A 23445-nucleotide genomic window follows, 5' to 3' on the forward strand; every position below is an offset into this window, starting at 1 on the left:
CATGTCCGTAGGACTGAACCCGGGCCTCCTGCATTGGGAGTGCGGTGTCTTAACCACTGGACCATCAGGGAAGTCCCCATTTCCTTTAGTCTTTTTTGAAGCTTAATAAAGATAAGGATTAAAAAGAAATGGTGTAGGTATTTTTATTTTTACTTTTCTTCATTCAAATAATTTGACAACATGCATAGCTAAATGAATAAGAGGAATTTTTTACAAACACTATAATGTGATAAGACCCAAGCTTTAGTGAACATTAGGATTACCTGGGATTTGTTAAAAACATAGATTGCCTGGCCACACACCCCTAATTTAGTAGGCCTGACGGCAGGATCCCTATACCCTGCACCCTGAGTTATTCTGAGGCAACTTCTGCTACAAATCCAGGAATCTTGCGAATGGAAAGGGTTGGATTCCAGAAAAGTTAGTGATACTCACTCACATTTATATGTTACTCTACAGCAGGGTTTCTCAACCAGGGCACTATTGACTTTTGGAACTGGATAATTCTTTGTTGTAATGGGGCTGTCCTGTGCATTGTAGGATATCTAGCAGCATCCCCCATCCAGTTGTGACAACGCAAACTTTCTCCAGGCATTGCCAAATATAACCTGGGGAGCAAAATCACTCCTGGTTGAGAACCACTACTCTACCGGGACCAAAGCCCCTTCATTCTCACTAGAGATAGTGATACTGATCTTTCTAGATCAAATCTGGTAACAGTGAAGAGTACCTTTCCCTAAAAACTCTAGGTCCCCAAAGAAAAAGTTCTCAAAAGGGTCTGTCCACCTATCTTCTAATGTCTCAGCTATTCCAGTCAAGTACTAGACACATCAAACACCAATATCAACTTACGTAGACTTTGGTATAAGACACATTTCCCCCCAGACTCTCTATAGGAGTGTATATCACTCAGAATATCCAAGGGATCTCAATATAGCACTTGACCAACCTCCAGATATAGAGCCTGAAGACAGTGTTATAGGAGGGAAAGGAATAAATGCCAATAAAGGGTTAATGAGTTGTTACAGCTGTGGGCAACTGAGGCTCGATTCCCCCTAGTTCTCCCTGAGGAACTGTGTGGAATGTGCCAAAGAATTGCCCCATGAAGAACAGAGAAGCTGAGATAATTTATCCATGTCCCTCACTGGCTGGGGTTGCTGCAGAGTAAGCTTTAATAATCAGGTGCAAGATGATCCATCCTTAGGATAATCAGTCAAAGTTCAGTGAGATAAGCAAAACTATTAAAGGATTTATTATAGGGATTTGGCCTTACCTAATTGTGGGAGTCTTTGTAAGGCTCTTGTCTTTGCATCTGATGCTGGAGCTTGAAGGGCAGGCAGTCAGGAAGGGAAGATAGATGTATGATGGAGGAAAGCAAGAACAAGCTGGAACCCACAAGCGTGAGCTGGAGTCCAGATCAGTCTTTGTTGCCTCTGATCTTGACACTGTGGGTGTCTTGCAGAAGCCAGGACCCTTCATCATAGAGCTAAATACATACACCAGGCCTAGGAGTTGTAGAAGCTGAAGGAGGATCCCAGAAGGGTGGAGTAGTTGCAGGCCCAGACGCTATCTCATGCCATGAAAATCAGCAATAATGTGTATGAACTACAAAATGAGTAGCTGCTTCACTTTTACTCTCTAAATTTCCCATAAGAATCTCTCTTGTGACCCTAACCAGAAATATATAGGAAAGAAAACTCTGGGAAATCCAGTTCAGCCTGAACAAGTTGACACAGTACAAAGCCATCACACCATCTCTTTCCACTATCACTTGCTCAGTGGGCCCACATACAAAGTGGCCGTGGCATCAAGGACGGAGACAATGTATGGGCTCAACAATATGACCTTCCACTCACCAAGCCAGATTTGACTTTTGGCTATCATTAGTCATCAGGGAAATGCAAGTCCAAACCACAATGAGATACCACTTTGCATCCACCAGGATGACTGGAATCAGAAAGACAGACAATAACAAGTGTCGACAAGGATATGGAGAGATTGGAACCTTCATGCATTGCTGGTGGGAATGTAAAAGGGTGGCAGCTGCTTTGCAAAATAGTTTGGCAGTTCTTCGAAATGGGGTAGGAGAGAATGGAGAGTGACTTTTAACGAGTAAGGGTTCCTTCTTGGGGTGATGAAAATGTTCTAAAATTAGCTGTGGTGATGGTTTCACAACTCTGTGAATATACTAAAAAGCATTGCATTGTACACTTCAAATGGATGGATTATAGAGTATGTGAATGATATCTTAATAAAGCTGTTAAAGAAAAACAGCCGCTCATCCTCACAGTGTAACATTTTCATCTTTTTTCTAACTGCCTAGTTCTGAGTTAATGGCATTTGTGAAAGAGGAAAAATATTTTTTTCAATGCCCTCTCAGTTATCTTTACTTACCCAAGAGCATCCAGAAGAACTCATATTATTTCTATATTAAATGGTTTGTTTGTAATGTCTGTACATACCTAGAGTCCCTTGGGAAAGATGGCATAGCAATGCATTTGAAACCTTTTATTCTTGATGTTATGGCATTATTTATACCTGAGTGTAATGGTTCTCTTTTTCCAGGGATGAGATTGCACAACTCAAATGCCCGTTGTTTTAGCTGTACAAGTCCTAAGAGAGGGGACTGAGCATAAGATGAAAATCAGGTCATGAACTTAGGAATGTGCTGCTAGCCCTTGAAGTTGTGTGAGAGGTAGAGGGAGCAGAGGCATGAAAAATGCAAACCATGAGACTGTGCAAATATAATAATAATAAATCCAGACGATGGATGAGTTCACCAGGGAAATGGGTGGGCCAAGGGAGGCTGAGGATCAGACCCCGGGGGAGTCAGTAGATGAGAGAAGAAAGGGTCTCACAAAGAAGAACAGAGGAACCAGATGGCCATTTGGGAGAACCAATACATTAAGATAGGATATGGGAATTCCCTGGTAGTCCAGTGGTTAGGACTCCGGCACTCTCACTGCGGAGGGCCCAGGTTCAATCCCTGGCCCCTGGGGAACTGAGATCCCACAAGCCTCATGACATGGCCAAAAAAAAAAGAAAAAAAGATAGGATAGATGTTTCCATGTCGATTATGATGGCTTTTTCTAGGTAAAGTAGCACTATGTGTAATGTTTGAAAAGAGTTTGTCTACCTACATATGGAAAGAGGAAGAAGATGATTTTTTTAACTACTAATACAACACGATCTTATTTAATGGGTCTCTTTTTAGATGATTTCTTTATTTAAAGCATTGTTATGAACTATAGAAAATAAACCACCAAAAGATTTCTCTTACAGGCCTGTCACAAAACAGTGGGACGAGAATGGTGCCAAGGAATTCATATGGGTTGGGCAGACATGTTCCTAAATCAGTGCAGAACATATCTGTTTATTTTCAAGATGATTAAAGAAAAATATTTGGCAGCTTTCCTCCCTGGCCTATGATATTCTTTAATACCACTCATTTCCTTTTTTTTTAAAATAAATTTATTTATTTATTTATTTATTTTTGGCTGCGTTGGGTCTTCGTTGCTGCGCATAGGCTTTCTCTAGTTGCGGCGAGCGGGGGCTACTCTTCGTTGCGGTGCTTGGGCTTCTCATTGCGGTGGCTTCTCTTGTTGCGGAGCACAGGCTCTAGGCACACGGGCTTCAGTAGTTGTGGCTCGTGGGCTGTAGAGCGCAGGCTCAGTAGTTGTGGCACGTGGGCTTCGTTGCTCCACGGCATGTGGGATATTCCCGGACCAGGGCTCGACCCCATGTTCCCTGCATTGGCAGGTGGATTCTTAACCACTGTGCCACCAGGGAAGTCCCAACACTCATTTCCTTTTGTTTAACTAAACTATAAAAGTACAGAGAGCTGAAATTCTCCAACATGCCAATCGGTAAATGCTACTTGCTGGCTTATCTTATAGGACCAACAATAAAGAATGATGTGGGAGCCACAAACTGTCCTCTTTATTTTTGAGCTTTATATAAATGGACTCATACTCCATGTATTCTTTGACTTGCTTCTTTCACCAACATTTTTTTTTTTTTTTTGCCACGCTGCATGGCTCGTGGGATCTTAGTCCCCAGCCAGGGATTGAACCTGGGGCCCCGTCAGTGACAGAGCCGAGTCCTAACCACTGGACTGCCAGGGAATTCCGGCACCAACATATTTTAAAGATATCAATACATCCATGTTGATTGGTGTTGTTCAGTTTATTCATTTTCACTGCTCCACAATGGACATTCGTGTGTGTCTTAGTCCGTTTATATAAAGCTCAAAAATAGGCAAAACAAAACAGTGTATCATCTACGTATGTATACAGGGCAGATGGAAGAAAAGAAAAGGACTGGTAAACACAAAATTCACTACAGTGGCTCCCTTTTGGGCAGAGGGAGCTGGACGTGATGGGGAGAAGCACATGGTGTACTTCTAAATTTCTGGTGATATCACGCTTCTCAAATTGGATGGTGTGCGCCTGGTTGTTCATTTCTATTATTCCTCTTTAAGCTATCTATTTTTATCATATATGGCATATTTCATAATAAAATGTTAATAACATAAAATAGCCTGCTCAGTAGCATCAGTGTGTAAAGAACGCCCTCCCCCTGCGCTAATTGGGCGGGCATCCAAAAAATAAAAAAAATTAAATTAAAAAAAAAAACAACTGTCCTCTCCTGGCAATAGTCTCCGTTTATTATGAACACTGGTAGATTGAAGGTGTGGTCTCTCAAAGGAACTTAAGTATTTGGGGCACAATTCCAGGGACACTGTATTCTACTCGACATCAACTTCTGCTGTGTCAGAGACATTTTAGAGATTAAAGGCCACTTAGTAAGGGTAGGAAGGTTTCATAGTATAGGCACAAAATGGAACTTGACTTTTACCCAAGATTTTTTTTAATTTTTATTTTTAAAGAGCAGTAGCCATGTAGAAGTAGTCCAGGAGATCCTGCCTCACACTCTTAGGTCTTAAAGGCATTTCTTGCCGAGAAGTGGTTTAGGATTGCGAAACAGCTGACACTTTTGTGAGAAAACTATAGAATCACATTTAAGATACTGAGAAGGTCTGTTCGCAGGCAGTTCTCACCCAACCAAGAGCCGTCTCCAGGCCCTCCCATTGCCCTACTTTAGAGATTTACACATGCAAAAAGTAGTCTTGAGTTGTTTAGTTTAGACGCAGGCCATGGAGGAAATAAGCCTTCCAGGGGATTGTGAGAAAGGAAGAGGTACGTGCCTGTTCCCACATACATGCATTTCTTTAGCAAATTTAGATTTTTCTGTGGAATAAGAGTAGAGAAGCCAGGGCTTCCCTGGTGGTGCAGTGGTTAAGAATCCGCCTGCCAATGCAGGGGACACGGGCTTGAGCCCTGGTCCGGGAAGATCCCACATGCCGCGGAGCAACTAAGCCCGTGCGCCACAACTACTGAGCCTGCGCTCTAGAGCCTGCGAGCCACAACTACTGAGCCCGTGCGCCTAGAGCCCGTGCTCCTCAACAAAAGAAGCCACCGCAGTGAGAAGCCCATGCACCTCAACGAAGAGTAGCCCCCACTCGCCGCAACTAGAGAAAGCCCGCACGCAGCAACAAAGACCCAAAGTAGCCCAAAAAAAAAAAAAAAAGAGAAAAGCCAAAAACTGCTAAGAGTGAAACACTCATGAAATCCTTCTATCAACTTGGTGCCTCTGTCAACAGGATAAAAATTAACGTCATGGTGGGCCTTTATGATCTTCTTTTAAAATATTCCATGGCTCCCATTTCTAAAAATGATTGCCAGGCTAGACCCTTCTCTTTCCCTGAACTCTTCACCTCTCCTGCCACCTCTCTTTGTTTATCAAAGCTCAGATCATGGGGTCTTTAGGACCTTGTGTGAAATCATATTCTGGTTGGTATCATCCCGTGAAGAAGTTCATTGGGAATGTGGGACACATTTTGTTGAATTTTATTTATAGTACTTAATGTCCCCAGATGATTAAGCATATTGAAGGGTTTTTTAAAACAATTTTTTTCAAAGCGAAGATCAGTTTGGTATGAGACTATTACTTGAACATAAGGAACATATAGATTTTTCCCGATTTCAATTAAGGGAAGAATTATAACAAGAACCAACTGTTCTGAAAGCTGCCCGTGATCTATTACTTAACCCAGTCTCTCTCCTCTCCATAGTTATTTTTGTGTCTGCCTGTTTCTCTCAGAACATGCTTCGCATTTTCCAAAGTTGACCCTGTTACCCCAGAGCTTCTTAGTTTCCTTGTTTATTCCTTAGAAACATAAAAGATGTGTGGAAGATTTATAAGTTTCACATTTCAAAGTTCTCTTTCTTTTAAACAGGAAGTTTAAGATGTCTCTAGGACAAAACTATCTCAACATTCCATCAACCATATAGGAAGCTGGAAATCTCAAGGTTTATAAACAAGGGTTTTGGGAGCAGGAAATTTCTGTCCCACTGTTTTCTAGCTAATATCCCTGGGCTTTAGTTTCCTCATTTATAAAATGGGAATATTAATAGTTCTTGCCTCCAGAGAGTTGGGGTGAGCATTACATGAGATAACGCACATGAAGAGCTTAGGCCAGTACCAGGCATGGAAAAAGATCTCAATAAATGTTAGTAATCATGGCGGTGATGGTGGTAGTGATGATGATAAAGGATTTGGAGTCTTAAAAAGTTATATTGGAGCACTGCAGCATAGCATTTTCAGATAAGAAATCAGGTCACATAATCTGCCAAGGTTATTTGAATTTGCTACTGTGGAAGGGAAAATTACTTCTTTGTCACTTAATATCTGCCATATATTCTTACTCAGTTGGAGTGTGTGTGTATGAGTGTGCGCACATGAATGCAAATGCTCTTATGTCTCATGTCCCTGCCTTGATGGTCAGGAGTTTTGCTTTAGCCGTTTTTTTAAAATCCAGCTCTTAATATTGTTCAGTGCACACAGTAGGCTTTCTACAAATATTGAATATGTTTCTATTTGATAAAATCAAAATCTCGTGCAAAATTGTATTAATAGACAATGTTTTCACCTTATGAAGGTTTACAAGATGTTTTAAAGAAAAAGGAATTAAATTAGGAAATAAAGGGAATTCCCTAGCAGTCCAGTGGTTAGGACTCTGTGCTTCCATTGCAGAGGGCACAGGTTCAATCCCTGGTCGGAGAGCTAAGATCCTGCAAGCTGTGCAGTGCGACCAAAAAAAAAAAAAGGGAAATAAAGTCTTAGAAACTATCTAGACATGCTCTGTTTTCCTAAGGATTCACCCTCCTCTCACAGTAGCACAGTGCCTGTCACACAACTGAAATGAAGTAAATGGCGGCTAATAATTAGCTGTCTTTGTGTTGGAGGTTTTGGTACCAAGCAATAGAAACCAACTCAGGCTCACCAACTCTTTTGAACTCAGGCTCAAAAGAGAGGATTTACTGAAAGGATATCAGAGGGCCCACAAAATCAATGGGAGGCTAAAGGGCCACACTTGAGAATGGGCAGAGGCCAGGGAAACTCTAGCAATTTAGGGGCAGGAACCACAACCATGGTCTTTATAGCAGGAAGCATCTGCTCAGCACGCTGCCATGGGGAAGGAGAACCCAGAGTCAACTTTCTTCTGTCCTTGGGTGACCCATTGCAGGGTCAGAGTCCTCTGAGAGTGTGTGATTGGCCAAACTCATATCACAGCCTCACAGCCTGGCCGAGGCGGGAGAAAGAATCTAACCCATCGCCTTCTGTAATGGGAGATGGTACCCAGGACTGTCCTTTCTACACATCTATTCACAGAGGAGAAGATTCAGTTTCCCAAGAAGAAACCAAAGTGCTTACTAGGAAAGGGGAACAGATGCTGGACAACCCAAAATGGCAAATGCCCATTATTCCACATTTCTAATATTTTGATTCTTGACTTTGGGCATGGTCCATAGTCTAGTCAGTCTTTATTTAGCCTGTGTGAACCTTAAGACATAGTTTGAGATATTCCACTTCGTTATTCCAGTCCTGTATGTGGTCCAAAGACAGTCCTCCATGTGGTCCAAAGACAGTCCTCCATGTGGTCCAAAGGCAGTCCTTCATGTGGTCCAAAGACAGTCCTCCATGTGGTCCAAAGACAGTCCTGCATGTGATCATCCTGCTCTCATCTGAGTGGGGACATCCTTTCAAAGAGATTAGATAGGAACTCAGGAGCTGAGGATATTGTGGCATCAATATGAGCTACCTTTATTTATTTGTTTGTTTGTTTACTCTGTGTAAGTAGAAACAAGTTCAAGGCTATTATTTCCTGTAAATTAAAAACGGGTAATATAACACCAGGGAAATCTTGCTAATCTAATTGAAATTTGGGGCCTGTATAGGTCAGATATATTTACTGTCCATCAAAGGTGATGTTTCTGACACAGTAGAGGATCCTGTTTCCTTGAAAATGGCTCTTAGGCTGGTTGGTTTGGGGTTTTTTGAATGTCATCCTAATTTAAGGTATTATCCTTTGCTTTTAAATGTTACAGGGGAGAACTTATCCATTTCGGGGTGCCTTCCCTCCAGTGTGGAATCCCATTGCCTATCTGGATTACAACAATCTGTGGCGGACAATGGATAACATGGGAAAGGAGGTAAAGTGTGTGTGCAGCTTGCACATGACCTGTTACTGAAATATCAATAGCAAATGTTTAGTATCCATCCTTCCACAGTGCAGGGAACATTGCTCTGGACGTTGATGCATATCATTTCCAGTGTACCCAACAACTCTGCCAAGCTGGTAGTGTTTCTACTTTACAAATGAAGAAAATCAGTGCCAAGGGGTTACATAATTTCCCCAAGACCACACAACAAGGGACAGGATTCAAACCCACATGTCTCTGATACTAATGTGTGTGCCTGTGTTTTCAACCTATGCCACTGAGAATTTATGTGACATATTTTTGCCGGGAGTCCTACTTACAGTGATCTTATCCATACGTCATGCCACTTGAGATAGTAAAGGAGAGAAGGATTCGTTTCCCCAAAGTTTTAAAATGGGTGTTAGCCTTCAATAATAATTATGATGTTGACCATCATAATTACATATTAATTTATACATATATTTATGTATTATTATTATTATTTTGGCAACAGCATTAAAGCATAGAATCCAAAGAGCTATCCATCCCAAACCCACCACTATCTATACATAGAATTCTATGCCAATCACACATTCCAACATAGACAAAGAAACCAGTTTTCAGAGGTTCTCCTGAGGGCCTCTTGGCAGGGCAGTGGGCAGTAACCATCAGACCTAAATGTGGGCCCTTCTTTCTCTGCAGATTCCAGCTGATGCACCGTGGGAGGCACCACATGCGGAGGAATGGGATAAGATGACCATGAAAGATCTCATCGAAAAAATCTGCTGGACAAAGTAACCTTGACTATTTAAAACATTTTTTTTTATCTTCCCTTCAGATCGTTCCTATCCTATCTTGAACTGCAGTGTTTTTCTTCATAAGTTATAGGAAAAAAGTTAAGAGGAAACTTAATGACCTTTCCATCAGTAGCAACTTTGGGGGCCCTTTAGACACTCAGAGCAGGACTGAACATAAAATGAATCTAAAACATAGGAAGAAAAGTAGGTGAAGGAAGCTGAACTTTTTTTTAATGAAACGGTTGTGTGCTTTGCAATAAAAGAAGTAATTGTGTTTTCAGATAATATAGAGGTCAGCTACAGAAGCAATTTGGAAAGATATTAAAGTAATTTCATATAAATATAGAAGAACTGGAGGGAAGCTAGTCTATATTAATGAAAAATATAAACTGTATGTTTTCACTGAGAATCTGTGTTATTAACTGAGTTACTTACAGATCATTCAGCCAGCATTTTGGGGCTGCTATGTGAAGGCACAGTATGAAGCACTGAGGAATGATGGTGAACTTGTTAGGCATGGCCCCTAACCTCACGGAGTTGATATATTTTTAGCAGGAGAGACTGTCATTATACACATATTACATAATTCTAGGAGAGACTGAAACTGGGAACCTGACCTGTCTGATGGCAAAGGACAGATTCCTTGTTGAAGCAATCTTTAAACAGAAACCAATGAGTTAGTACATCAACTAAGAATGAACCACAGAGGATGGGAAGGGACAGGGAAGGATGGATGGTGTCGGGGCAAAGAATCTTCCAGGAATGCGCCCTAATGGATGTGGAAAACAGGAAAGATAGATGGTGTGAGAGGATGGTATCTTCCATGAATGAGCCATAATAGATGGGGGGAGACAGGAAGGGTGGATGCTGTGGGAATTAAGAATCTTCATGGAAGGTGCCATAGTGGATGGGGGAAGACAGGAAGGGTGTTTAGTGTGGGGAAGTGTTATTTTGCAGGATGAGTAACAGTGGATGGGGGAGTTAGGAAGAGTGGATGGTGTGCAGAGGTGGTATATTCCAGGAATGATCTAGTAGATGAGGGAAACAAGAAAATGGATGTTGTGAGGGGATGGTATCTTGCAGGAATGAGCCACGCTGGATGGAAGGAGACAGGAAAGATGGGTGGTGTGTGCAGATGGTATCTTCCAAGAATGAGCCAGTTGATGGGAAAGAAAGGAAGAGTGGATGGTGTGAGGTGATGGTATCTTCAGGAATGAGCAACAGTGGATGGGGAGATAGGAGGGTGGACGGGTCGGATTGTATCTTCCAGGAATGAGCTATAGTGCATGAGGGGAGACAGAAAGGATGTATAGTGCAGTAGGATGATATCTTCCAGGAGTGAGCCATTAACCATGGAGGGGGACAGGAAGGGTGGATAGTGTGTGGGGTTGGTACATTCAGGAATAAACCATATTGTATGCAGGGGACAGGAACAGTGGATGGTGTGGCAGAATGGTTTCTTCTGAGAGTGAGCCACTGTTGACAGGGGAAACAGGAAAGATGGATGGTGTGGGAAGATGGTATGTGCCAGGAATGAGCCATAGTGCGTGGGTGGAGACAGGAAGGATAGATGGTGTGGTGGGATGGTGTCTTCCAGGATAAGCCACAGTAGACGGGGGGAGGGTGTGTGGTGTGGGGATAGTATCTTTGGGGAATGCACCAGTTGGTGGAGGATATAAGAGATATATTATGTGAGATGATGGTATCTTTCAGGAATGAGTCACAGAGGATGGGGGGAGAGAGGAAAGAGGGATGGTATGTGTAGATGGTAACTTCCAAGAATAAGTCGGTTGATGGAGGAGACAGGAAGAGTGGATGCTGTGGGAGATGATATCTTCCACGAATAAAGTCAGCTGATGGGTGAGACAGGAAGAGTATGGTGTGAGGAGATGGTATCATCAAGGAATGAGCAACAGTGGATGGTGGAGAAAGTAAGGATGGATGATGTGAATGATGATATCTTTCTGGAATAAGCCACAGTGGATGGGCATAGATGGAGAAAGGTGGATGATGTGACAGGATGGTATCTTCCAGAAATAAGCCATAGTGCATAAGGGAGACAGTAAGGGTGGTTTGTTTGGTGTGATGGTGTCACCAGGAATGAACCACAGTGCATGGGGAAAAGGGAAAGGATGGACAGTGTGGTGTTATGGTATCTTCCAGGAATGAGCCAGTTGATGGGAGAGAAAGGAGGAGTGGGTGGTGTAAGAGGATGGTGTCTTCCAGGAATAAGCCACAGTGCATGGAGGGAGACATGAAAGATGGATGGTTTGGTGGAATGATATCTTCCAGGAAAGAGCCATAGTGCAAGGGGAGAGACAGGAAGGATGGATCCTGTGGGGGATGTTATTGTTACCAAGTCCAAGCTCCCTTTGCTCGCCACACGACAGGCCAGTGAATCGGAGACGAGATGTTGAGGCAAGGAATATGACTTTATTCAGAAAGCCGGCAGACCGAGAAGATGGCAGACTAGTGTCTCTGAAAAACCATCTTCTCGGAGTCTGGATGCCAGTTTCTTTTATAGAATCCGAGAGGGAGAGGCGGTGAGGAAGTAAAGTAAAAAGGCCATCAGTCTTGCAAAACATCTCCTGGAATGACCAGCCTCTGTGAGGGGATGTGTTAGTTTCTTCTTTCTTGCAGCCATTCACAGGTGGGCGGGGTCAGATTGTCTCCCTGTGAGCTGAACAGCAGAGGGGCAGGGTTCCCTGAGGCAGGCCATTATGTATGATTAGAATAACAAAAGCAACGAAAAGCAAAGGTTAAAGTCAAAGAAACAGGTCCAAAGTGGAGTCCGATTTAGCTCTTCCCTGTTACATTACGTTCCAGGATTAACCCATAGTTGATGGTGGGGACAGGATGAGTGTATGGTATCTATCAAGAATGAGCCACTGTGGATGTGGGAGACAGAAAAGATGGATGGTGTGGGAGGATGGTTGTTCTAGGAGTGAGACATAGAGGATGGGGGTTGGGGAGGAAGGGTGCATGGTGTGGAGGAATGGTATATTCCAGGAATGAGCCACAGAGCATAGGGGGAGATGGTAAGGATGGATGAGATAGGGGGATTTATGTTCCTGGAATGAGATGCAATTAATGGGGGCAGACAGCAAGGGTAGATGGTGTGGGAAGATGTTGTCTTCCAGTAATGAGTCAGTTTTGGGAAGAGACTAGAAGTTTCCATGGTATCTTCTAACAATGAAGGAGAGTGAGTTGGGGGGGGGCAGGGGCCAACAGGAAAGCTAGATGGTTTGAGGGGAGGGTATCTTTCAGGAATGAGCTACAGTGACTGTAGGGGGAAACAGGAAGGGTGGATGAGGTGGGGGCAAGGTATCTTCTAGAACTGAGACAAGTGTTGGGGGAGATAGGAATGATGTGTGGTGTGAGAGACTCCATCTTCCAAGAATGGGCCACAGTGGATTGTGGTTATATGGGAAAATATATGGTGTGGGAGGATGGTATCTTCCAGGAATGAACCACAGTGGATAGGGGAAGACAGTAAGGGGGTAGATGGTGTGAGGGGATGGTATATGCCAGGATTAAACCATAGTGGATGGTGGGTTACAGGAAGGATGGATGGTGTGGGAAGATGGTATCTACCAGGAATGTCCGACTGTGGATGTGGGAAACAGAAAAGATGGATGGTGTGGGAGGATGGTATGTTCCAGGAGTCAGCCATAGCTGATGGCGGTGGGGGGGGGGGCAAAAAGGTGGATGGTGTGAGAACATGGTATCTTCCAGGTATGAGCCATTGTGAATGGGAAAGACAGGAAAAGTGAGTGCTGTAAGTGGATGGTGTCATCCAGGAATGAGTGACAGTGACTGAGGTGGGGGGAGAGGAAGGGTGGATGATGTGGGAGCATGGTATCTTCCAGGAATGAGACAAGTGATGGGGGAAGACAGGAATGATGGATGGTGTGAGATGCCATCTTCCAGGAATGAGTCACAGTAGATGGCAGTAGACAGGAAAAAGTGCATGGTGTGGGAGGATGGTATCTTCCAGGAATGAACAGTGAGTGGGGGAGATAGGATGTGTGTGGTTGGATGGGAATTTCCAGGAATGAGCCATAGTGGATTGGGGGGGAGGGATACAGGAAGGGTGCACAGTATAGGGGAATGGTATGTTCCAGGAGTCAACCATAGTGGTAGGGAGGAGACGAAAAGGGTGGATAATGTGGAAATATGGTATCTTCCAGGTATGAGCCACTGTGGATGGAGGAAACAGGAAAGATGGGAATAGTATCTTGCAGGAATACAGCAGTTGATGGGGGATATATAGGAAGAGTAAATATAGTAAGGGAATGATATTTTCCTGGAATGCACCAAGTAGGTAGGGTGAGATGGGAAGGGGGGATGGGTGGGGGGATGGTATCTTCTAGGAATGAACGAGGTACCATCCAGGAATGAACTGCAGTGATTGAGGGTAGACAGGTGGGTGCATGGTGGGTGGGGAGAATGGTATCTTCCAGGAATGAATCAGGGTAATGGGAAAGAGAGAGTGTCAACAGGAAAGTTAGATGGTGTGGTTACGTGATGTGATAGTATCTTCCAGGAACGAGTCACTGTGGACGGGGAGACAGGAAAGATGGATGGTGTGGGGGAATGGTATCTTCCAGGAATATCGGTTAATCGGAGGGAGTCAGGAAGGATGGATGGTGAGGTGAATGTTTTCTTCCAGTGATGAACCACTGTTGGGAGAGGCAGAGTAGATGGTATCTACTGGAATGAGCCAGCTGATGGGTGGAGACAGGACATGTAGTTGTGGGGTGGATTATATGTTCCAGGAATGAGTTACAGTGTATGGGGTGAAAGAGGAAGAATGGATGGTGTAGGATGTTGGTATCTTCTAGGAGTGAGCCACAGTGATGGGGGGGCAAGATACCATGTCCCCACATCTTCCACCCTGCTTATCTCCCCTCACAGTCACTGTAGCTCATTCCTGGATGATACCATCTCCTCATACTCTTCCTGTCTTCCCCCATCTACTATGGCTCATTCCTGGAAGATACCATTCCCCCCACCCATCCACCTTTCTGTCTCCCCCTACCTGCTGTGACTAATTCCAGGAAGATACCACGTCCTCACACCATCCACTATTCCTTTCTCCCCCATCAACTGGCTCATTCCTGGGAGATACCATATTAACATACAATGAACACTTCTGTCTCCCCCCTTTCTACTGTGATTCATTCCTGGGCCACACCATCCCCTCTTCCTTTCTCCCCCCCCCATCACTGTGGCTCATTCCAGGAAGATACCATTCACCACATCTTCCAGGAATGAGCCACAGTGGGTAGGGGAAGAGGGGAAGGATGGATGACGTGGGGGGATGGTATGCCTAGGATTAAACCATAGTGTATGGAAAGGATAGGAAGAGTGGATGGCATGGGGGGATGGTATCTTCCAGGAATCAGTGACTGTAGATGGGGAAGACAGGAAAGATGGATGATGTTTGGATGGTATGTGCCTGGAATGAGCCATAGTATGTGGGGGGGAGACTGGAAGAGTGATGGTGTGAGGAGATGGTGTGGTCCAGGAATGAATCATAGTAAAATGGGGGGGAGACTGGAAGAGTGATGGTGTGAGGAGATGGTGTGGTCCAGGAATGAATCATAGTAAAATGGGGGGGAGACTGGAAGAGTGATGGTGTGAGGAGATGGTGTGGTCCAGGAATGAACCATAGTAAAATGGGGGGAAACAGAAGGGTTGATTATATGTTGAGGTGATATCTTTCAAGAATGAGCCAGTTGATGGGAGAGACAGGAATAGTGGATGGAGTGAGGATATGGTATCTCCCAGGAATGAACCACAGTGCATGAGGGGAGACAGGAATGAAGAATGGTGTGTGTTTGGGGGGGAAGGGTGGCATCTTCCAGGAATGCACCAGTTATGTGTGGGGGGGGGGTTGTCTACAGGAAGATTAGGTGGTATGGTTGTGTGAGGAGATGGTATCTTCCAGGAATGAGCCACAATGATGGGGGATATAGCAGGAGTAATATAGTGAGGGAACTGGTATCTTCCAAGATGAGATACAGTGGTTAGGAGGAGACAGGAAGCCATTGGAGTGATGGCATCTTCCAGGAAGGAACCACAGCGCTTGGTGGGGGAATGCTACAGGAAGAGTGGATGGTGTGAAAGGGTGGTATCATGAGGCATGAACCACAGTGATTGTGAGGGGAGACAGGTAGGGTGAATGTTCTGGGTGCAAGGTATCAAGAAGGGATGAGCCATACTGGATGGGCTGTACACACGATAGATGAGTGATGTGGGGGATGGTATCTTTCAGGAATGAGCCACTGTGGATGGGGGTGGGGGACAGGTTGGTGCATGCTGGGTGTGAAGAATGGTATCTTCCAGGAATGAATCACAGTGTATGGGGGATACAGGAAAGATGGATGATGTAGGAGGATGGTATCTTCCAGGAATGACCTGCAATTAATGGTGGGGGACTGTCAGGAAGGATAGATGGTGAGGGGGATGCTTTCCTCCAATGATGTATCAGTTATTGAGAGAGACAGGAAGAGTGAATGGTATCTCAAAGGAATGAGCCAATTGATGGGGGATACAGGACTGAAGGATGGATGGTGTTGGGGGATGATATATCTTCCACAAATGAGCACAGTGGATGAGTGGAGATCAGACATGTGGGTATGGGGAGGATATATGTTCCAGAAATGAGTCACAATGAATTGGATAAAACAGGACCAATAGATGGTGTGGGGTGTTGGTATCTCACAGGAGTGAGCCACAGTGATGGGGGAAGACAGGAAAGATGGATGATGTAGTGAATGGTATCTTTCAGGAATAAGCCATAGTGGATGGAGGAGACAGGAGATATGGTTAGTGAGGGGGATGATGTTCCAGTAGCGAGCCTTAGTAGATGGGGAAAAATAATGAAGGGAAGGGATGGTTTCTTTCAGGAATGAATCATAGTGGATGGGATGGATGGAAGGATAAATGGTTGAGGCATGGTATTTTCCAGTTATTAGCCATAAATAATGGCGGGAAATGTGAAGGTTGGATAGTGTGGGAAATGCTCCCCCCCCCCCAGTATAGGGAACAGGGAACAGCTTATGAAGGCCCTGAGATGGGGAGATTGACATGTTTTAACAATGAGTGGACAGTATACCTGGACCATAAAGATGCCATGAGGAAGTGATGGAATGAGAGTTTGGAGAACTTGTTGACAGGCTGATGGTGCAAGATATATTGGCCATATTCAAGACTTTGCCTTTTGCTGTGAATGTCATTGAAGGATTTTAAGCAGAGTGGGGTGTTTTTTGTTTGTTTGTTTGTTTTTTTAAGTTTTGGACTGTTAAAAGACTTAATTGGCTGTAATGTAGAGAAGGATCATGAGGGGCTGTAGTCATATGACTAGGTAGGGATGCCCAGGAGCAGCCACCATTGTTTTAACCCAGGTGAGGGACAGTGGTAGCCTGGACCAGGGTGGGGGCAGGGGGGGTGTTAAGGAGAGAAAGTTTGTTCAAATAAATGCAAACAATATCCTTAATGAACTCTGACAAGCATATTAACCCTTTAGATTGCATTGGGATTAGCATGTTTGGACTAACCCATAATTTCCTAAAAGTAAGGGAAAAGTTTATTTTCCCCAAGGGTTAAAATCTGCATTCCTTCAGAAATTGAGTCCATGAGGTTTTTTTTTTTCAAAAGCAATAGAACTGTTTTCTAGCCATGCTAAATTGTGTTTTAAAAAGATAATGTCCTGTGAAGCATGTACGTATTTACTCCTGACTTCCGCTCTTGTTCTGTGACCAGGACTGCTAGGCAGTTTGCATCTCTCTTTGTGAATATCAATGTGACCTCTGAACCCCACGAGGTGTCTGCCCTGTGGTTCTTGTGGTATGTGAAGCAGTGTGGAGGCACCACTCGGATATTCTCCATTACCAATGGGGGCCAGGTATGGAGTGTCCATTCTCACACTAAACTTCATTTGTGATTTTGCCCTCATCGAGTGCAGTAGCTTAATACTTGCTTCTATATTTTGAAACATGAGTGAATTTGAAACATGGATTTTTGAAACGATCTCCAAAAAACTTTTCTGAAAACAAAATTTCTCATTTCCTTTTCTCGTTCCTGAAAATAAGTTCACAACTAAAGAATGTTTCATTTTGAATTAATTAGGTTTGAGGAATTCAGTTTCTTCCTTTTGGAAGTAGGTAAAATTAGACTATTTATGTAGGAGGAGCTAAATTACTAAAATCAACTAATTAACAAAAATTTCTAGTACTTGTAAAATTGTACTTAAAGTCATCTCTGTTCCAGACATGAGGCTTTTTTGTCCCATTCTGTGTCTCGGAGTTATTATTTTATGTTAACTGTTATAGAATGGAAGTGATTTATTGGTCACTCTTTCAATAGTAGATTCTACATTTTGGCTTCTAAATTTTTGCTGCCCACTAGCATTTGCCCAGCTTCCATACTACTTCCATTACTGATGAATGAACTCATTTGACTCACTGGCTGGACACACAGCAAACCAGTGGTGAAACCAGAATCTTAATTCCCTGATTTTCCAGATTCTGAGATTCTTTGTTTCAAGACTATCCTTTATCGGAAGAAAACGGATATCTCTTTTCTAGGAATGTTATGCCTCGATGGGATAAGGTTTAATTAGGATCAGTTTACTTCTAACTTATGTTCTGTTTCATAGTGTGAGGTGTAGAGTCCTTGTCAACTGAGTGAAATGTTCCTCTCCTTGGGAGATCTCCAGAAGTCCCCAAGTTGTTCTTGTGGTCCCAAGAGTTATTGCCCATTTGACCCTTAGCTTTAGCAAACTTAAGGCAGTTGCATTTTTTAAGTGTTTTTACACTTAGAAATCCCACATTACTCTTTTTAACCTATATTTTACTTTCTGAGATATCGTGACTCGTATTTTATATTTATATCCCTCATTCAGAGGAGCCAAGATACTTCTAGGCAAACTCCACATGACCTTTTGGAGGGCACAGTTCACATTATGAATCTCAGACCATTATCCCAGTATCTTTACAAAGAACTTAGACTTATCCTTTAATAGTTTAGTTCAAGAAATACTAGACGTGAAGGAGTGGGTAGTGAACACAAATGGAAATAGTTCATGGTCTTTCCACTATACTAACATTCAAAGTAACTCTTGGAAAACAGAAGTCAAATTATAAATTAAATGGTCCCAGTTTTGTGAGGAAGGATGGATCATGAATTTAGGGCTAAACTGCTGTGGGAATATTTTTATAAAGAACTGTGGTTGTGTCATTAGAACAATAGCCAGTTATTCAAGTGTAAGAATCATTCTGTGATTGACACAGGCTTTCTGGAAGAAGATGATTGTCAAATGTTGGGCTGTTCTTCGGTCTACCTACATGTATTTCTAACCATTCAAAGAATCTTCTACAGCAGGCTAAAAACATTCCCCCTGGTTCTTACAAAATGCACTGTATTAAGGGCTGACCTTAGATTAAGCTGGAAGCGTGACCATGGTGAGTGTAGCAGATGGCGGTAGGGCAGAGCACCTGTGGTCTTACAGAGCTGCTCAGGGGAACTGTTTCACAGTGTCTGGAGGAATAGGCAGATGCTTAGCCTTCACCCTTCGGCCCCCGCAGTGAAACTTCCAGGCATTTTGGCAAAAAGTTCTCAAGAGCTGAGGTTTGGATTCTTAGAACATCATTTGGTGATGACCAGGTGATCCTTGTGAGCACCAGAGCCTGTTCTGCCTAGACAACCCTGGGCTGGGACTTTAAGAAACCGAGGGGAGTTAGAAACCGCATCCCCATCTCAGTGAAACTAGAAAAAAATAATTAATTAAAAAAAAAAGAAAGCTGGGACTTCCCTGGTGGCACAGTGGTTAAGAATCCACCTGCCAATGCAGGGAACACGGGTTCGAGCCCTGGTCCGAGAAGATCCCACATGCCGCGGAGCAACTAAGCCCGTGCGCCACAACTACTGAGCCTGCGCTCTAGAGCCCACGAGCCACAACTACTGAGCCTGCATGCCACAACTACTGAAGCCCGCGCGCCTAGAGCCCGTGCTCTGCAACAAGAGAAGCCACCGCAATGAGAAGCCCGTGCGCAACGAAGAGTAGCCCCCGCTCGCCACAACTAGAGAAAAACCCGCTCGCAGCAACAAAGACCCAACGCAGCCAAAAGTAAATAAATAAAATAAATTAAAAAAAAAAAAAAGAAACCTTCTGAAAGTTTAGATTCCCATACAGACTATGAAGCCAAGGCCCCCCTACCCATCGGCTGCTGGGTCACATGTGGGCCTTTTTGGTTCCAAAATCACGCAACTTCATGTCTGCTGTATTGTTTGTGTCTTCTAATGAGCCTAATGCCAGGGCCTTGCCCATTGAAGGAGATCAATCAAGGGTTGTTGTCTTGAGTTGAACAGTTTTTAGCAAAGAGAAGGTCATTATCGTTTGTGTTTATACTTGGAACATAAAGAATAAAGACAAAAGCTTCACACATAATCTCACCCCGTCTACTGTTAACATTTTAATGTATTTCCTCATTAAGATTATACCATATAAGTGGTTTATATATTTTACTTTTTCACTATTAAATTATTAAAAATATCAAAAAAAGAAAGAAAGAAAGAAAGAAACCGCATCCCCTGGGAGAAGCGCAGCATCCTGCCCGTCCCAGGGTTCCCTCCATGCACTGCACTCTTGGGCACTTGAAGCCCACGGACTTGCTGTTATTTGCATTCGGTCAAGGTGCCAGTGGTATAGGGGAACCTTCCTTCTGATTCTGTGATTTTATTTTAAATTTTTATTGGGGTATAGTTGACTTGCAATGTTGTGTTAGTTTCCGGTGTACAGCAAAGTGAATCAGTTATACATATGCATATGTCCACTCTTTTTTAGGTTCTTTCCCCACATAGGCCATTGCAGAGTATTGAGTAGAGTTCCCTGTGCTACACAGTAGGTCCTTATTAGTTATCTATTTTATATATAGTAGTGTGTATGTGTCAATCCCAATCTCCCAATTTATCCCTCCCCCGCCATTCTGTGATTTTATAAGCTGGTAACAGCTTTTCGTCACCAGATGCTGTGTAGAGCATGATGATTGAGATATCTTGGTAGACTGCCTCTGTCCTAATGAGTTCTTCCAATAGTTAAGGGTGCAGAGGGTGGGGGTATGGCCTGTGACTTTCTGGAGGTTTCTGATCAGTGGTAAATATGATCTTCCTTCCTTGGGCTTTTATAACATTTCCTTTCCTGCCTGCCTTCTCCTGTAGGAACGGAAGTTTGTAGGTGGATCTGGTCAAGTAAGCGAGCGGATAATGCACGTCCTCGGGGACAGAGTGAAGCTGAGGTGTCCTGTCACCTATGTTGACCAGTCAGGTGACAACATCATGATAGAGACGTTGAATCATCAACTTTATGAGGTAATTTAGTTTCGTCAAAAAGAGCGTATACTGGGCTTCCCTGGTGGCACAGTGGTTGAGAATCTGCCTGCCAATGCTAGGGGACACGGGTTCGAGCCCCGGTCTGGGAAGATCCCACATGCCGCGGAGCAGCTGGGCCCGTGAGCCACAATTACTGAGCCTGCGCGTCTGGAGCCTGTGCTCCGCAACAAGAGAGGCCGCGATAGTGAGAGGCCCGTGCACCGCGATGAAGAGTGGCCCCCGCTTGCCACAACTAGAGAAAGCCCTCGCACAGAAACGAAGACCCAACACACACCCATAAATAATAAATAAAAAAATTTAAAAAAAAAAGTAGAGGAATTTAAACAAAAAAAACTCCTAAAGAAACTCAACATTTTCTGAGTCAACAAAGTTGAGCCCTCATATTAAAAAAAAAAAAAAAAAGCGTATATTATGGGACTTCCCTGGTGGTCCATTGGTTAGGACTTCCCGCTTGCACAGCAGGAGGCACAGGTTCGATCCCTGGTGGGGGAACTAAGATCCTGCATGCCACACATCAAGGCCGAAAAAAAAAAGAGAAGCTTATATTAAATAGGTCTCCTGTCTTCTGCAGCTTCTAACCAAATATAATCCAAGCAATGGCGTAATTAACGCTGGCATATTTCTGACTCAGTCTTCCAAATTACCAGCCTTAGTTGACTGCCTTATTCTGTTTTGTTGCCTCACAGTGGCCTCATACTGTACACTGTTACCGCTCACTGTCATTCAAAATGGTAAATGTGATGTTTCACGCTCCCTGCAAAGATCGCGACTCACGTTTGAGATGGTATTTTGTGTCTGTGTGTTTCAGTGCCGATACGTAATTAGTGCCGTCCCTCCAACTTTGACTGCCAAGATACACTTCAGACCAGAGCTTCCTTCAGAGAGAAACCAGTTAATTCAGCGTCTTCCAATGGGGGCTATCATTAAGTGCATGATGTATTACAAGGAGGCCTTTTGGAAGAAAAAGGGTAGGTTGCACTTATTCATGTTTAAATTGTATTAGGCGAAGACCATGCTCTTTTAGGAACATTTTATACTACACACTGAACAGAAAAAATGATAAGTGTTTCCAGTTGGTAGAGAAAGGATCAGAAATCTCAGTCTGTCCACTCCTCATAGCCCCGGGCAACACAAAATGACCCCAAGAGCGCTTGCTGGCAGTGAGGGGCAAGGAAGAGGTCCCTCTGGTCGCGGGACCACATTGCCCAGACCCCTGGCATATGTCTCGCCACTTACCCTTCATGAGCAGAGACAAAGGAGCACCATGGAAAGAGCACTCCTTTGAAGTTCCACATCCCTGGGCTCCACTTGCTTACTAGCTGTGTGGCCTCAAGTGACACTTCGCCTCTCTCAGCCTCAGCCTCTGTGTAAAATGGTAACAATGAGACCTGCTGTTGGGGTGTTGTGAGGATAAAATGAGGCAGAGTCTGGGCAGATATGGTGCCTGTTGTTGCTAAGCCTTCAGCTCATACTCAAAGGATTCCTTCCTGCCACTTCTTCCATGGTTTCACAGGGATGATTCCCTCTAACACACGCCCCTCTTTCCCATGTGTTCCAGGACTCCAGGGCCATCTCCATTTTACTCATGCACTGATCATACCTGACCTTTAGGTAAAGGTCATCGAGATGGGTCATTTTCTAATGTGTCTGGGTGACCGACCAAACATCCTTGTATAGTCAGTGTGCGTATTTAATAGGAAATAACTTCCAGAGTTGGGGCAAAGACCAATAGTTTAAGATTTGCCTTCCTCTTAGCAAAAGAGTTTTATATATATATATATCCCTCTTAAATCTCTGGTGAGGTTACTCAATCTCCTATCGATTTTCTTCTGGTTAAGATTACTGTGGCTGTATGATCATCGAAGATGAGGAAGCTCCCATTTCAATAACCCTGGATGACACCAAGCCAGATGGATCGCTGCCCGCCATCATGGGGTAAGTTAGAGCTGGGTGTTCTGCATTTTTCAAACTCTGTTGGTGTATTGGTGTGTGTGCTGGCAGAACATGTTGTTTTGGACCAGAGCTCAAGCAATGCTAAATAACCCTACAGACAATTTATGTCATGTTTCCATGTATGAAAATATTAGAGTAATAGAGTATGTGGCACAAGAACACTGAGAAACTTTACTAAAATTAACACCACTTTGAACTTGTGCCCATATGTTTCTTTCCCCCGTAAACTTACATGTGGAGGACAGAGTGAAAAATGCAGCTAGACAGGCGGGATGGTAAACCACCTTGCCTACAGGATGTTGACAACCATTCTGGAATGAGAACTGTTTTATCCTGTAAAACCTTCCAAAGCTATGTTTTCTGGGCTTTATTCCTTTCTCCATTCTAGACATCACTACATAGCAAATGTCAATATGTTAATTGCTGGAATTCCCTGGTAATCCAGTGGTTAGGACTCCGCTTTTTCACCGCTGAGGGCCCGGATTTGATCCCTGGTCGAGGAACTAAGATCCCACAAGCTGTGTGGCACAGCCAAAAAAAAAAAAAAAAAGAAAGTGAAGAAAAATATGTTAATTGTTACCCTGGGAGATAAGATGGATGACTAATGAGGAAGTGCAGTTCAAAGGAGAGCCAGGCCTTGAGTGTAGGGCACTTTATCCAGTAGGTCACTCCATGGCTACTTCACCAGGGATGGTCCAGGGCAAGGTTCTGTGTCTGGAAGAGGAGAGCTCTTTTTCTCTCCTACCAACCCCTCA

General features: G+C 43.7%; 1 protein-coding gene across 1 annotated transcript in view; it reads left to right on the top strand.

Annotated features, from left to right (window-relative positions):
- MAOA (monoamine oxidase A) overlaps positions 1-23445 on the top strand; it is a 73625-nt gene that overhangs the window by 38586 nt on the left and 11594 nt on the right. Inside the window, exons 4-9 of the mRNA XM_061179497.1 lie at positions 8451-8555; positions 9246-9337; positions 17111-17252; positions 20567-20716; positions 21546-21705; positions 22576-22672. Coding sequence (XP_061035480.1) covers positions 8451-8555; positions 9246-9337; positions 17111-17252; positions 20567-20716; positions 21546-21705; positions 22576-22672 — 746 coding nt within the window. The remainder of the gene's footprint in view (positions 1-8450; positions 8556-9245; positions 9338-17110; positions 17253-20566; positions 20717-21545; positions 21706-22575; positions 22673-23445) is intronic.

The sequence above is a fragment of the Eubalaena glacialis genome, chromosome X (genome assembly GCF_028564815.1).
Source record: "Eubalaena glacialis isolate mEubGla1 chromosome X, mEubGla1.1.hap2.+ XY, whole genome shotgun sequence".
In the NCBI taxonomy this organism is placed as follows: Eukaryota; Metazoa; Chordata; class Mammalia; order Artiodactyla; family Balaenidae; genus Eubalaena; species Eubalaena glacialis.